Here is a 13,902-nt window from a genome sequence, read left to right as displayed (position 1 = left end):
TTTCTGACATTTATATCATTAAAACAAATTGGAACAGACTTGTGGGGCCAGATTCAACATAAGTTATTTGCTGTTTTTTAAAAGAAATTCTTTCCCTTTCTGAAAAAGAAACTGATGCACTGGATTTGGCATTGCTTAGATTATGAGCACTTTTGGGGATAAATTACAAAAGGAATTGTTCAAAATTATTTCATCATTGACAGAAATGACAAATAATGGTTACAAATTTCAACTGTAATTTAGGCATTTTGTCAGTAGCTTCCCTTGGAAGCATGAGAGAGGAGAAGTTTAATATTACATACACAGTTCTTTTTTGTAGATCCCTTTTTGTAGTTATTCAGAATAAATATGGACTATGTGTTTATGGACTTTTATTCAATCTTGGTAAAGTTCTAAGGATTGAAATTCTTTCAAACTAAAGATTGGGTTATAGTTGCATGAGTGTACTAATAAAATTGAGTATCATAGGTTCCAATAGTAAGTGATTACAACATGTGAAATCGTCCCAACTAGCCATTCATTTGTATTGAACAGTTTTATATTATATACACATACTTTCTTGGGAAGTGCAAACTTCCGTTTTCCAACTGGGAAGTAGCCTTGGCTGAAAATCTTAAATTGCAATGATCTCATCTTCGTTGAATTAACTTCTGAAGTTAGTTCCAGAGGGTCTGTTCAGAATGTTTAGAAAACAAAGCTATAGGAAATGACTTTAAAATTGAAGCAATCTTAGCCTGAGATAGGAAATGGCAGATAAAGTTACGTTCAAAGCATTGGTAAGAACGTACATCTGTTGGCTTCTGGATCCTAATTTGGAAAGGCTAACTATTTTGTATAAGATTGTTAATTCAAAACCACACATAAAGGAATGCTGCTTTGAACTGTGCAGGCTTCTGGTCATATTCTCTCATTCTCTCCCCCTCCCTCATCCACTTTCCCCAGTCTACTCTTTATTCTGCTTTCCCTCTCTGGCTTCTCCCTACTTTCTGACTGTCTCTTCACCACTCATGATTTTTCTTTTTCCCCATCTCTGTTTTTTCTTCTCACATTCTCTATCCTCTTCATTTTCCTCATTTTGTTCTTTGTATATCTCCATTGTATCTAATGCTTACTCTCTCTATCCTCCCCACTCATTATCTTTATATTGACCACTCTTTTTACCTCTCTATTCTTCCCTCATTTTTTTTCTCCATATGCTCTTTATCTTCCTCATACTAACTTGCCACTCTGCCTCTCTGTGTATCTCTGTTTGTCTGCCTAACCCTCTATTCCTGTCTGCTTTTCTCCATCTCTCTTTTTTCTCTCTCTCTTACCTTAACTCTCCCATTCTGTCTCATTCTACCTGACTAATCCTCTTTGCTTTCCTCCATCCCACCACCTTTCCTGCCCCCAGATTTTTGGAGTAGTTATCCTATTCATGGTTTATGTCAATAAAATTCCTCCCTTCTTCACTATTTCTTTCTGTTCAGAGCTTGTACTCTCCCACTGTGTTTCATGCATTCCCTTCACTTCTTTGACCAGCTGTCCCGTGGAGGGATACCTTTTAAGACTCTGACCCATATCCCATTGTTGCTCTAAGTCTAGCAAGCAGAATCACAGTGAATTGCACAAGTTGGCTGTTAATATGAAGGAGAAAAAACCACACCGATGACTTCGTAAATCAAAGAAGTCCAGGTTTCCGCTTTCTTTTGTGACAACAGGAACTCCAGAAAAACAGCTACGATCTGCACAGTCATCAAGGCAGCGAAAGAAGAATACACACGGACAAGATCCAGGCACAACTCTCCACCAACAACACCTGCAGATTATGGCAAGGTCTGCACACCATCGCAGACTTCAAAGCTAAATGCAGCGGAGTTTCCAACATCGCTGCCTCTCTCCCAGACAAGCTAAATGTTTTTTACGCTCAATTTGATGTTGCCAACAATCAGCCCCTGAGGAGACCTACAGCTGATTTTACCGGCAGCTTGGTCATCTCTGAGGCCAAAGTACGCAGGTGTTTCCAACGTGTGGACAGTAGAAGGCTGCGGGACGGGCGGCATCCCAGGGCGAGTACTCAGTATGTGCAGTACAACTGGCAGGTGTGCTTATAGACATTTTTAATCTCTCCCTCTCCCAGTGTCGAGTGCCCTCCTGTTTCAAAACATCCACCATTCTTCCTGTACCCAAAAAGAAAAAGGAACTTCAGCAAGTTAGGAACTATGGAGAATTTGAAAGTATTGATGATCATCTTGAATTTTACAATAAAAATGAAGATTTGGAGGATGCTGTTGATGTTGGTATTGTATGAAGGCAGTTCATTATCTGCACTTGGTGTTTGCACTGATTTTGTTCAATTACAGTTAATCAAAAGTACATGACAGCTTACCTTTGATAACTGTTAATAGTTACACAATTTTATAGCACTGCAGTGATACTTGTAGTATTATAATTAGTTCTATATTTTATTTCAATACATAATCTGTTACTCAGTCTTTTTTATACCTTTAAAACCTTTTAAACTATTTCCATGAAACTTCAGTTAATTGGACAAAAACGTACTGGTAATAACGTTTCCCAGTTAACGGGAATTTTGTGTGTGTATGTATTATAGTAATCTGCAGTAGTTCCATTTTATGCTGTAGAGGTGCCAGAGGTCTGTGAGTCATGAGCATCAGGAAGCTGGAGTGAATGCCATTGCTATTACAAAGGAAAAAGTGCTAGACAAACTCAAAAGGTGGATAAGTTACCTGCACCAGATGGACCACATCCCAGAGTCCTGAGAGACGTTACTGAAGAGATAAAGTCATGATCTACCAAGGATCAAAAATGAGGAAATGCGCAGATGCTGGAAATCTATGCAACACACGTACAATGCTGGAGAAACTCAGCAGACCAGACAGCATCTATGGAAATCAGTACAGTCAATGTTTTGGGCCGAGACCCTTCAGCAGGATTTCAAGAATCACTTGATTCTGACGTGGTCCCAGAGGATTGGAACATTGCAGTTGTCACTCCGCTCTTTAGGAAGTGAGGAAGGCAAAAGTAGGGAAATTATGGGCCAGTTAGCCTAACCTCAGTGGTTGGGAGAGTGTTGGAGTCTATTATTAAGGATGAGGTTTTGGGGTACTTGGAGACTAATAATAAAATAAGTCAAAGTCAGCATAGTTTCCGTGAAGGGAAATCTTACCTGACAAATCTGTTAGAGTTTTTTGAGGAAGTAACAAGCAGGGTGGACAAAGGAGAGGAAGTGGATGTCATTACTTAGATTTTCAGAAGGCATTTGATAAAGTACCACATGAGGCTGCTTAACAAGACAAAATTCTAAGGCATTACAGGGGAAGATATTGACATGGATAGTGGAATGGCTGACAGGCAGGAGGCAGCAAGTGGGAATAAAGGGGACCTTTTCTCGTTGGCTGCCAGTGACTAGAGTTGTTCCTCAGGGGTCAGTATTGGGACGGCTACTTTTCACATTGTTTGTCAATGATTTAGATAATGGAGTTGATGGCTTTGTGGCAAAGTTTGCAGATAAAACATCAGAGGTGCAAAGGGACTTAGGAGCCTTCCTGCAAGACTCTCAGAAGGTTAGTTTACAGGTTGTGTCTGTGTTAAAGAAGGGAAATGCAATGTTGCCATTTATTCCGGGGGGAGTAGAGTATAAAAGCAAGGAGATAATGCTGAGGCTTTATAAGGACACTAGTCAGGCTGCAATTGGAGTATTGTTAACACGTCTGGGCTGCATATCTCAGAAAGGATGTGTTGTCATTGGAGAGAGTCCAAAGGAGGTTCACGGAATGATTCTGGGAATGAAGGGGTTAACATACGAGGAGCATTTGGCAGTTCTCACCAGAATTTAGAAGAATGCACGGGATCTCATTGAATCCTACTGAATGTCGAAAGGAAAAGATAAGGTGGATGTGGAGAGAATGTTTCCTATGGTGGGGGTATCCAGAACTAGAGAGCACAGCCTCAAAATTGAGGGGTGACCTTTTTGAACGGAATTGAGGAATTTTTTTTAGCCGGAGAGTAGTGGATCTGTGAATGCTGTGCCACAGACTGTGGTGGAGACCAAGCCAAGTCCTTGGTTATATTTAAAGTGGAAGTTGATAGATTCCTGATTGGTCAGGGCATCAGGGGATATGGTGAGAGAGCAGGTGTATGGCGTTGAATAGGATCTGGGGTCATCATGATGGAATGGCAGAGCAGAGTCGATGGGCTGAATGGCCTAATTCTGCTTCCATGTCTGCTATGTAGACATGCTAATTCTGCTATGCAGATAGCATATATAGTCATTTACATTCATATTAAGTTTGAGAGGTGGAAGTTAAATGATTTACAAAACAAGATTTTTTATACTGAGTATGTTAGGTGCTGGGAATGCATTGCCGGGGAAGGTGGTGGAAGCAGATACAATAGTAATGTTTAAGATGCAATTAGAGAGGCACATGAAGAGGCAGAGGATAGAGGGATGTAGACTATGTACATGCAGATGGAATTAGTTGGTCCACATCGAGGGCTGAAGAGCCTGTTCTATATTCCGATTCCTTCCAGATTATATCACTCACTTCAACACCAGAGGCATGTTACAGTTATAGTTTAACCTACCAGTTCACACATCTTTGGGAAGAAACGTGGGCATCTAAAGCATACCCAAGAACACGGGATTCTGTAGATGCTGGAGGAACTCAACAGGTCAGGCAGTGTCTATAGAAATGAATACCCACATGGTCAAATCCTAATTGAACCCCAGTCACTGAAATGTCTGCGCAATGTTTTACAAAATACCATTTGGAAATCCAAGTGCACTTCACCCTGGCTCCTCTATATCCTTTTAGTTACTTTCTCAACAAATTCTAATAAATTTGTTAACTTGATTTCAGCTGCCGGTTTCAAAATTAACTGCCTAATATTGACTTTTTTATAGATGTAACAGCTTTATATGTTTTACAAAATGTGAATTATGTCCTTTATCAAATTAGTAATTTTGGACATATTTTGGAACATGCTTGTCACATTTTATTGTCTATAGGTTAGAGGTGTGTAGCCATGTATTTCTATTTCATCTCTATTGTGAGTGAATCAATAAACTATAAAGACAGTTGCACTTTTTATACCTTTTTTTATTAAGCTCTATTTTTGTTTTCACTGATTTGAAAAAACTAGTCATTGGACATGTTTATATTCGTATGTCTGCCCTTTAGTTAATAGCTATGTTTATTGATTGATTGATAATGATCAACTTTTGTATTTTCATCAGTGTAGAAGCTAGTGATTGTAATGACTGTGAGAAAGGATATGTTTAGATTATAATTTGACAGGTTTTGCTGTCATAATTTGTATTGATTTACTTAGAGAAGTTCCTGATTTTCCTAGAGAAGTTTCTGCATCTCTTCTAATTTGTAGGAATAAATGCCAATTTTCGTTAGTCCAGTGATGGTTCTGGTAGAAATGATGGAGAGTAGTTGTGGGGTAGAAAAAGGATCATGTGTGGAATGAATGCATACTGACTTTAGCAAGCTCACAGTGTTTCTAATAAAATCTAATCCCTGCTTTTTCTTCTTGTAGTGGCTTTTAAGGAGCTACACAGCAATGAGTAAAGAAAGTACTGGTAATTTGTATGATCCATAGAGTTATGGCGCAGGTTGTACTTTTTATAGTATGTGTATTGAGGGTCTATACAATTATATTTTGCTAATGTGGGGGTCATGTGAGAAATGGTAGAAGTGAATGTTGGGGAGAACTTGATCTCCCTAAATCCCCAATGACATTAATATCACTGCTTGTTTCCTAATTTCTGCATGGAACATATTCCTGAATGTTTGCACCTAAAATAAGTAATCTTCTCTGCTCAACAGCTGGTTTAATGCAGTTGTAATTCGGACTATGGTTTAGAGGAATCATATCTGTAGATGTTTAAAGCATGTCTCAATTATTTTAATTATTTGATTTTCAGTGGTGAAATTAATGAATAGTAGCTATGTACCTATTTAATTTTTAAAAAGGACAAATCAATCCTTACAAAAATGTTGAAATTGCATGGAGAATTTAACAGGTCTAGTGTTGGACTTAATTGTAAAGATGGTATAAAATGGTTTAGTTGTAACTCCTGGAAGCAATGTTTTGAATTCTTTGTGCTCCTCTTGCAGTTTGAAAATGCATTCTTTAAAAAAAATGACTATACATGATTTGTGGTGTTCAGTTAAATTGTTCAAGTCAGTCTTTTTTGCAGTGTTGTTCATTACCTGTACTGAGAATACAGTGAATTTTCCCTTCTGGTCAATCAAGAAAATGTAAGGTCCAAGCTCCATTGCCCCATGAAAGGATGAATTATTTTTATTAGTTTTAGTAATGTTCACTACCAACTCCTAGTAAGCATTGTTTTCTGAAGGTGTGACAAGGAATTGAATTTTCAGAAATATAACAACAGCGTCATTAGCTTTCAATCAGTTAAATTGAACAAAAATAGTGAAGTCCAATCATTGCTTTGATTGTGCGCTAGATGTGAAGTAAATATGTGAGTATGAAACAGATGCTCATTAGTTATGGAACGGAGCAGGTCTTGGTACATTGGCTACATGTTCTATCAATTCTTGAACCAGCTAAATAAAGGAAGTGAAATACATCTGGTGATTGACCTTTAACATGCAATGTAATATTCAAGTATTGGTGTAGCAAGAGTGTCATGATTAATGTCATTGGCAAGATAAAGTGGATCTAATTTATGGATATTATTGAAATGAAGATGATTTTGGAAAATACATTGGATATTAATAGACTGCTAATTGAATCAGCACATATATCATGAATGACCTAGAAATGGCTCTCTTTTAGTTGTTCATGTTCCTTTTGATCAGTTAGTTTGTGGCATTTAGTAATTATGTGTGGGAAATGACCTACAGTAGTACAGCAAGTAAGTATGTGTAAACTGATAAAAGCAGGCTGTACAGAACCAGCATGCTCATGCAGTTATGGTGTTTCTTTCTTAACTGCTAATTCTTCAAATATTTTTGTTAGTTGATGTAGAAATTATATTAAACTTAATGACTGAATGATTGAGCTGCAGTATAACAAAACCAAATGTAATTCATGTGGTTAAGTGTTCTGGGTTTTAATGAATTGTAAATGAGACATAAATTGAAAAAATGAACTGCTTAACCTCTGTTAGCACTACTGTCTTTTGGAAAATTTAATTTTGGGTGGATGTGATTAACAAACAAAATACATATTTTATTACAGTTAAAACTTGATTCCAGAAAGGCCAGCCTAAATAGCTCAGTTTGTTGAAGCCTTCAGGATACTGCAATTAAATTTTGAGCAAGATTCACAAATTAGCAAAAGAGTACTTTGTTTTTTTTCCTCTAACCATTTCTTTTTGCATCTTTTTCTGTTATGCACGTTTTATTTTCTGGCAGAACAAATACATGTTGAATAGCGTAGGTAGCAAATCTGGCTGTATGAGAATCTCAGAATGATCTTTTTTGTCATAATTTGATTCTGATCTCCTCTGTAGAATCTCAACAAAAATGTATTAGCCTTTTTGTATAAGAAAGTCACAACTGGTTGTCAGTCTATTGAATAATTTCAGTAATGAACATATGTTGCAACTTCAAAAAGCTGCATTATCTGAAGTTGCAATGCTGACAAAGTATCAGGCTTTTACTTGGAATTCTTATACCTGACCCTTGCAAAAGATTGATTATAAACTTGATTAAAAAATTCATACGGTTTGTATTGAATGTAATTTCTGCCTTTAAATGGTGACAATTGCACTTTACACACTTATCTGAATAAACTGATGACATTGTAAACTACTGATACTGGTCACGCTCCCGGAATGTTAACATTTTGCTGTTATTTTATTGTTTATGAATTAGTCTTGTTCGTTAGTTGCACATGGAAGTTGCAGAGACCATTTAATTAACTAATTTTCATTAGAGAGAGCTTTTCTTTGCTCTCCTGTAAAGGATAATGAACCTTCTGAATTAGTGCTAAATTGTATTCCTTCAAGTATAACAAGGCTCTGAAAATAATGATGATTTGACAAGAAGGAAGAGCTTGACCATACTCCAATCATGAGAGTGAGGTGTACTGATATTATTGATTTAAAGACTGCTACGTAATAGTTTGGAGTAATCATTATCTTTGTAATTCAAGTCAATTTTGGATGTTAATATTAAATGACATGCATCACTGAGAATTACAATCTTGTTTAATGGAATTAAAACAAGTATCGAACATAGAACATGGAACAATACTGCATTGGACAGGCCATCCTGTCCATAATGTTGTGCCAATTTTGATGCCAATTTTTACTAAATCTCCTCCTCTTGTGTATCTTCCATATCCCTCCATTCCCTTTATATGTATTTATCTATCCAAAAGTCTCTTAAACTCCATCTGCTTTCTATTACAACGTCTAAAAACCTATTCGAGACACCTACTCTCTACCCTAAACTGCTTATAATTTTAAAAAAACCTCTACCAAGGCTCCCCTCAACCTCTGACCAGCCTCTCCCCTCAGCCCAGAGAGAACAACCCAACTTGTCCAATCCTTCCTCATAGCTCTAACCTTTTAATCTTGGCAGTATCCTGATAAAGCTCTTCTGCACTCTCTCCACTGACTCCATATCTTTTCTATACTGGGACTTTCAGACCTTCATGCAATATTTCAAGCATGGACTGATGTATTATACAGCTGCAACGTGACTTACTTACTGTTATACTCACCACCCCTACCAGTGCAGTAAACACGTCGCTTTTATCACTTTATCCAGTGGACTATGGACCAGTGCCCCAAGATCCCTCTGAACCTTAGTGCTGTAAAGGGGTCTATCATTTCCTCTACACTTTCTCTTTTCATATGACTTACCAAAATACATCAGCTCACACTTGCCTGGGTGAAATGCCACCTGTCACTTATTTGCCTAGGTCTGTAACTGATCTATATCCTGCTGTATTCTTTGATAGTCCTTTACGCTGTCTAAAACTCCTCCAATCGTGGTGCCATCTGGAACTTTGCTAATCCACCCATCCACATTTTCATCCAAATCATTCTAATGTGTCACAAACAACAGAGGTTCCAATGCCAATCACTGCAGAATACCGCTGGTTCATTGCTGACTGACGTCCAGTCAGTTCCTTGGTCATTGATCCCTACTCTCCAGCTTCTATGGACAAACCAGTTCCACATCTAAACTTGCTATTCACACTGGATCCCATGCACCTTTATCTTTTGAACCTACCTACCTAGATTATGTCCATGTACATAACATCTACTGCATTACCCATTGTCACCACAAAAAACTTGTTCCAGTTAGTAAAACCTGACCTGTCCCACATAAAACTATACTTCCGGTTCTTAAGCAGGCCATGCCTTTCCAAATGTGCATAAATTCTATTGCTTGATATTCTATCCAAAATCTTTCCTACCGCAGACATTCAGCTTACTGGCCTATAATTACCTGGATTATCCCCATTTCCTTTCTTGAACAAAAGAACATTTGCTACTGACTGGTCCTCTGAAACTTTGCTTGTTTGCTAGTGAGGACACCAAGAAAGGAAAAGTTATAAAAGTCTATCATCTATTTTAGCTTCATTATTTGAGCTTATTACTTTTACAATATGATGGTGTTTCTTTTCTGGCTGCAGGAAACTCGCGGAGGAGATTTATGTGCTCTGTGTGTAACAAGAAGTGTTCTTCGGCTGCAACTCTACAGGAGCATCGAAAGGTCAGGCAGGCAAGAGACCCCCTTCGAGTCTACTGCTCACAGCATGCAAGCATGCTCATGCTTGAATGAGGGTGTCAGGTCACTACTGTCGGCTGTTAATACTGAGATACTTCCTCTAGATAGTTCTGTTGGGTGAATTAGTCCCCATGTGAGCTCTAGCAATCCCAAGCAATGAAAACATTTGCTAATTGATTAGGGTGAAAGTAAATTACATTTGCTAATCTTTTAACTAATGGCTCAATATGAGAGTGATACAAATTTACAGATTTAGAATGTTTTCTTGATTTTATTATTGCGTAGTAGCAGTGAAATCTGCAGCTGTCTCTGTCTTGATCACTGTTGAAGCATCAGTAAATAGAACAATAATTTATATTTGTAATAATTATATTAGCAGAGCAAATATTCCCAAGTCACATCACATGATTGTTACTAAACAAAAGGATTCACCAAACACATGAGAATACACTAAAAAGACTATAATTTTGGTTGAAGTTTTTAAAAATACATCTTAGAGGATTAAAATATAGGGATTGCTTTACAAGAAGCGAGTTGTTTGTGAATCAATATGGTGATTTAGATATGGTAAGAAATATGTCAAAATATCTTTCAGTGAATCTGCCACTGTAAATTGATGGCAGCGAACTTTGGTAAGCCGTTGCACCTGGGTAAAATCAAGTTGTATTATTTAAAATAGACACATAATTGTGCAGTTTAATTTCTTGGTGATCTAAAATGAAAAAAAAGCAAATGCTGGAAATACTCAGCAGGTTAGAGCACACAGACAGTTAATGTTTCAGGTAAAAGTCCCTTCATCAGAACTGATTTTCATCTAATTTCTCGGCATTTGTGGGAACTTATCAAGTGGCAGATGCTGACACAAATGCATTTGTAACTCACTGAGCCATCATATTAAATGAGATGGACTGTGATTTGGCAAATGATGTTTATGTTGAAATTCCGTCAGAAGAAACCATTTAGTCTAGTTGTGCATGATAGATTCTTAATAAGTTCTTCTGTTACTCTGTTTTATGAGCTGAATAAGCTCACAATGTCCAACATTATATTTGGACAATATGAAATAATTATCTCATTTGTTTAAGAGTTAAAGCTTAGAAATTAGATTGCGCCTACTTCTGCATTTTAATACTTGTGCCAAGTTAAGTTGACCCTAAAAAATATTATAGTTAGTCAAAAGCAAGCTTGTACAGGGCTAATGTGTTGCCACGCAGAAAACACAAACTGTGTGGTTTCTGATAGGGCAAAGCTTAATTCTGCTCAGCTGAAGATACTTTACTACAAGGCTATTGGAGAAGGGTGTTAGCACTTAAACGTAGGACACAGTGCCAAAGCTAGTAGGTTGGCTATCTCACCGTGCCAGATACCATAGTTTATTCCGATTTCAGATGCCTTCTCTGTACATTTGGTAATTGCATGGGTTTCCTCCTGTATTCCAAAGGTGTGTGGGTAGGAGATTAGTTGGCACTTGTATACCGCCCCTAGATTGTACATGAGTGCTAGAATCTGGGGAGACTTGATTGGTACTTGTGAGAATAAAATGGGGTTTATGTCTGGTTAGCGTCAATAGGTGCTGAATGTTTGGCATGAACCCAGTTGGCTGAAGAGCTCATATCAGTGTTGTTCAGCGCCTGCAAAGCTGAAGTAAGACGCTGCCGTTTAAGATAGAGAGGCGTGAGAGAAGGAGAGGGAGAGTTTACAGAACGGGACATAGGAATGCTTATAACTGCACGAGGCAGGACGTCTCATGTAGTCAGGGAGCCACAAGTTACACCAGGGCCAATGAAAGTAGAGCCCAGCAGGAACTTCCTCAACTGCTCTCCTCTAGGACTGAGATGACCTCACAAAATATATCAAGAAGGGCTGCACACAACCAGTAATACTGCAGGTTCATCTGGACGTACTTAGCCAGACAGACTCTACACTTCCTCCCACTCATTCTATTCACATATTCAGTGACTAACATCTCCTCTAGGGAGGCTAAAGCCAGCGAGTAATAAGAAGGATGTCACCCTCACAGTCCAGAAGCTCAAAAGACTCTACTCTTCATAGACATAATGACTACAGAGGGGCAAACCACCTCATGAATGAGGTGAATTGTGTTCATTAATAATGTTCTGTTTTGATGACTGCATCCATTTAATTTGATTGACTGCAATCATCTTCATTACTTTTAGTCCTATTCTAAGAACATGAAGTATTTTCCATGGAGGTTATAAATTTATTTTGCTTTATCCTTTCAGAGTAAGAGGAGAGGTGTCCTGTTAGCCTATAATCAAAGGGCCATGAATCAGGAGGAGCATGTGGAGATGAAGCTTCTAGAGAGGAGAGTAGAGGAAATGGAGGATGGGAGGAATGAAGATGATGATCAAAGTGTCTCATTGCAACTGACACCCCACAGTGCTACTTCAGCAATGGGTGAACTAAACAGGTTGGAGTGTTATGGGGGAGATACAGTCAGCAATAGGGTGCTGTATTCTGGCACGAGGCAGAGGGAATTTGAAGTGTGGTTGCTGCAGAGCAACTCCATACAACCGTACAGCTTTAGAGTTCAGATGTGGAATGCTTGATCTGTGTGCAAGAAGATGGTGCTTACAAAATCAGGTCTGATGCTGAATGCAGGTGATGAGCAAGAGCACTAAGGGGTCCATTCTGTACACTTACAAGAAATTGTGTGATTGTGCTGGTGAGTGGCGTTCTCCTGTTACGTAACCTCGTAACCAGGTAACTTACCAGCAAAGATAGCGGGATCAGCTGAGTCGGATGCTACTATTTTCAAACGTTTTATTCAAAAAGGGGCACAAACGTATGGTTAATACAAAACATTCAGATCATATACATCGTCAAAACTCAATCTAAAACACCGGTGTAATAATAATCAATCAGAAATAAGCTCTATAGTTGTCTAGGGGTAATACTGAGTCCAATTGAAATATAAAGAGTCACTCAGAAGTTTGCAGGCTTTTCCCTTTTGGGAACCGCTGGGGTTTTCACGTTGTAGAGAGAGAGAGATGGTTTAGAAAGGATAAACACTTGCCCGTTGTCTTTACAGAGCAAATCCTTGGAATCAGGGGAGCAGGCTTCCCCGTTGTTATTTAAAAGCGGTCTTCCGTTGGTTCTAGCCACAGATTCAAAATTTGGAATCTAACGCACGTGGCTTCCTTCAAAATGGCTTCCCGCTCCCACGGGAATCGGTATCGTGCTTCCTTGGTGTCTCCTTGGTGCGTCTGAGGGTTGTCCCCCCCTCAGATCCTCCTTTATACTTCTTCACGGGATCGCAGGTGTCAATCAGGCTGTAGGTGATGCGATCTCTCTCTCAACCAGCCCACTTTGCCCGAGGGCTTTTCACGTGGTCTTCATGAGACAATAGTCAATATCGCCTTTATTCTGCTTCTCGGGAGAACGTGGCCTTCCGCACGTCTCTCTCCCTCTTGGGTCAGTTGACCCCCCTCTTGACTAGGGCTCTTGCGATTCTCACAAAGGAGGGGGCTGAGGGCATAACACCTCCCCCCATAGCAGGTTTTTTACCAGCGGTTAAAAACAGGTTGGTACAGGACTTTTTTTTTTGAATCTACATACTACACAAGCTTTTCTCTTCACAGAGTGCTACCGTTATACATTCAAGTCAGTATCTAAACAGGTAACAAGTACAGTGCCCCTTTCTTTAATACCTTAACCTCACGTGCCATACTAAAGTCTGGTAGCATCAAATTTCAGCTTAATAACCACCTTATTTATTTATTTTCTTCAGCAACATAACTAAAGAGTTGTGATCTTAGCTTACGTGTGTACTACAAAAGTTCATGCAAAATACTAATTTTTATGTTACTTTCAAACTTAACAGTCAAGCTTCCATGGGTGTTGTCTTTATTATTCACATACTTTGTCAAAATCCCTTAAAACCGGCTTCTGCTATTTAAAAATGGCGTCCCCATTAACCCTCGCCTCTTTTCCGGTTAATTCCCTCATGGTGATCTTGGGCACCCTGGCGAAATAGGCTTTCGCCCGCTCCTTTCATAGGAGTTATTTTATCAACAATGTGTTCCAAACTTAGACCATCTTCCGAATTTCCACCCAATTCTTTAATTTTATGCAAGTTGTTAGTTTCCTCTTCAGGACCCTTCAGGCTGTTAGTTTTTAGTTTAAACTCTTTGTTCAAACAGCATTTCAAATTCTG

General features: G+C 38.6%; 1 protein-coding gene across 5 annotated transcripts in view; it reads left to right on the top strand.

Moving 5' to 3' along the window:
* The window catches only part of prdm5 (PR domain containing 5), a 299,425-nt gene that overhangs the window by 92,723 nt on the left and 192,800 nt on the right, over positions 1 to 13,902 (top strand). For 3 of the 5 annotated variants that reach the window (XR_012101305.1, XM_073065178.1, XM_073065176.1), the window contains exon 8: positions 9,631 to 9,719. Coding sequence is in view for 4 of the 5 variants with exons in the window: in XM_073065178.1 (XP_072921279.1) it covers positions 9,631 to 9,719 (89 nt within the window). In the remaining variant the exon portion in view is untranslated. The remainder of the gene's footprint in view (positions 1 to 9,630; positions 9,720 to 13,902) is intronic. The other 2 variants (XM_073065179.1, XM_073065177.1) reach the window with 1 other exon arrangement.

This window comes from Hemitrygon akajei, chromosome 13 (genome assembly GCF_048418815.1).
Source record: "Hemitrygon akajei chromosome 13, sHemAka1.3, whole genome shotgun sequence".
NCBI lineage: Eukaryota > Metazoa > Chordata > Chondrichthyes > Myliobatiformes > Dasyatidae > Hemitrygon > Hemitrygon akajei.
Note: the sequence above shows the minus strand (reverse complement) of the source record. Positions and strands in the feature narration are given on the sequence as shown.